The 2,930-nt window shown below is 43.1% G+C and overlaps 1 protein-coding gene across 1 annotated transcript; it reads right to left on the bottom strand.

Moving 5' to 3' along the window:
- Nucleotides 1-1,433: 1,433 nt before the first annotated feature.
- On the bottom strand, nt 1,434-2,366 carry LOC143768858 (olfactory receptor 5V1-like). The gene has a single exon (XM_077257482.1). It carries the CDS (start codon nt 2,364-2,366, stop codon nt 1,434-1,436), a length of 933 nt encoding a protein of 310 aa, XP_077113597.1.
- Nucleotides 2,367-2,930: the final 564 nt, after the last annotated feature.

Below are 2,930 nucleotides of genomic sequence, written 5' to 3' on the forward strand. Positions count from 1 at the left end.
GGAGGAAAAGAGTTAAACTGTATAAATGGCAAAGTGAAGTGCAAGGGGGACAAATAACGACAATTTGGTAGCAAGCGTATCAGGAAGTCTTGACACTGCAGCTCCTGCTGTGAACTCAATTACGCCGGCAACGGCTGGCACGATGTTTTTATTAATGGGGTTCAGCAAAAAACAATACCTCATCTTCTGGTGACAGTGGTTGGTCTCCGGTACCTTCCACTGCTCCTAGTACATATACTGTAGATGCCTCCAAGGTTACGGGCCATGGTACTGTCTAAGCCCGACGTGTCTCCTGTGCTACTCTCCTGACAGTCTTTGTCAAATGGGCCCGAAGTGACTGACAGTAATACGGGTCACAGTGTTTAGTGGCCCAGTCAGGGTACGAAGGTCTGTACTGTCCCCAGTCACTCCTATGGGGCACGTGTATAGTACGGACACAGAGACCGGACTCATACCGCACGTCTCTCTCTCTCTGTTCCCCGCTGTTGGCAGTGGGCGACGACAGGCACTGGCTTGCATGCTGCTGGTGCTCTCAGGGCAGGGCACTTCTCACTCTGGCTGCTGCACAGCTGGATCAGCTCCGCTCGGTCTGCACGGCTTGGCTGGATGTATACAGCTCGGCTCTGCACGGCTCTGCTCTGTATGGCTTTGCTCTGCATGCAACGAGGGCTCCTTCTATATGGCCCACCGCCACACCGGTACACTCGGATGGTGGAAGCATAGCGCGCTGCTCATTGCTCTGCACGCCGCTCTGCACACTGCTCTCTGCGCTGCTCCCCACACTCCTCTCTGCCGGTGCCAGACTACTCCGTTTTGCGTGCTTTTTTCTTTCATGCCTCTGCTGCTGTGTGCCCTTTTCTGGCTCTCTCCACCCTTCTCCATCCCCAGAAAAGTCCTCCTTGCTCAGGCTTCCCCCAGACAGCAGGGGAAGGTCCATCCCACTCATGCTTCCCCCCAGGAACACAGGATGCAGCCTTTCTAGTTCCAGACCCGGCATGCAAGTACCTGCGGTCCTGTCTACCTCCTTACATAAGAAGTACCCGAGCATTTTAGTGCTTGCTCAATACTAATTATAGCCTTTTGTTTTATAACCACTCAGTCCATGATCTCTGTGCTGCTACAGCCACGTACCTCCTTACAATGTGATGAAAATGATGGGGGGAGAAAGACAAAAGTAGAGAAATAAGGAATGAGAGAGAGACTGCAGAGTAAGGAAATAAAGTAAAAATAGCTTTAATTAACTTAAAATTGTAATAGTCCTAAAAATATTTTTTCGATATTTGATTTGATCTCTATAGTCACTTCCAAATCATTTAACATTTTTTGTTTTAGATTTAAATTACGGTAAATTACAAACTGTGCAGCAAAAAACATATTATATTGTATATGTTGAAAATAAAATGGAAAAATTAAAAGTGAACAGAAATAATTTATCAGAATTTTATCTTCTGTAAAAATATATTCTTGATACTTGATTTGACCTCTTTGTTTCGTAGGCTGTATATAAAAGGGTTTAAGAGAGGAGCAATAACAGTGTACATTAAAGAGACCATGCTGTTTTGCCCAATCCTATATTTTGACCTTGGTCTAAGGTACATAAAAATTGTTGAACCATAAAATATTGTAACAACTATTAAGTGAGAGGAGCAGGTTGCAAAAGTCTTTTTCTTGCTGGATGTGGAACGAAGTTTTAGAATGTTTGAAATGATCTCCACATAGGAAATTATTGTTACTGTGAACGGACCAATCATAACACAACCGGCAATCAGAAATATCACAAGTTCATTAACCCAAATGTCCTGGCAGGAGAGTTCTAGGACGGGTGGCACATCGCAAAAGAAATGGTCTATCTCTTTTGATCCACAGAATGGTAATGAAAAAGTGAATGTTGTGTGAATTACAGCATTCACTGCACCAACGACGTATGATCCCACTATGTGCTGGATACAGACCACTTCACTCATAATCACAGTATACAACAGAGGGTGACATATGGCGTTATAGCGGTCATAAGCCATGGCTCCCAGCATACAGCATTCTGTTCCACCCAACAGCAAGAAACAATACATCTGTATAGCGCAGCCAGAGAAGGAGATGGCGTTACATTCTGGCCATAGACTGGACAACATCTTCGGGACAGTGCACGAAACATATATTATTTCCAAGAGAGCAAAATTAGCAAGAAAAAAATACATTGGAGTGTGGAGGCTCGGACTAAACTTGTATGCAAGGATTATAGATAGGTTCCCACACACAGTGATGATGTAAGTACATAAGAAGATCGGAAAAAGGAAGACTTTATTCTTGATAAGGCTAGAAAATCCCAGAAGAATAAATCCGGTTACCATTGTGTGATTGCTGTTCATTTCTTCTGATTTTTTAGAAAAGAAAGAAAAAATTATGAAATCATAAAAATGTAACAAATCTACTATGTTTTTTTAATGAAATATTAGAGTATAATATGACATATCATGGTGGGAGACTTTTCTGGTATATAAGCTACTGTTTGATGAGTATTGCCCCGTAGATTATGTATCTCAGCAAATTGCTGGGAAAGGAAATTGTTCTGCCTGTCCATCAGGGTTCATTCAGATGTCTGATTTTCACCTGTGAGTGCTGTCTGTGTTTTTCAGGTATAGCATTCGTGCCTGTGATGGACTATGGGGTCATTCACATGTCTGTGATTTTTCGGGGGGCCAAGAGGTACACGCAGAGGTGTAGCTAGGGGTATAGCTTGAGGGTATAGAGCAAAACATCTGAGTGGACCTCTAACCTGATTACACTTGTAGTGACACAGTGATATTACAGCCATATTGTTACATATAGTGGTAGATACCAGTCTTGCAGAACATACAAGTGATCAAAGTGCAGTTATAGATGGTGACTTACAGCTGACGTGCTTTCCGATGTAGTCGTTCATTTTTCACATC

This window comes from Ranitomeya variabilis, chromosome 4 (assembly GCF_051348905.1).
Source record: "Ranitomeya variabilis isolate aRanVar5 chromosome 4, aRanVar5.hap1, whole genome shotgun sequence".
NCBI classification, from domain to species: Eukaryota; Metazoa; Chordata; class Amphibia; order Anura; family Dendrobatidae; genus Ranitomeya; species Ranitomeya variabilis.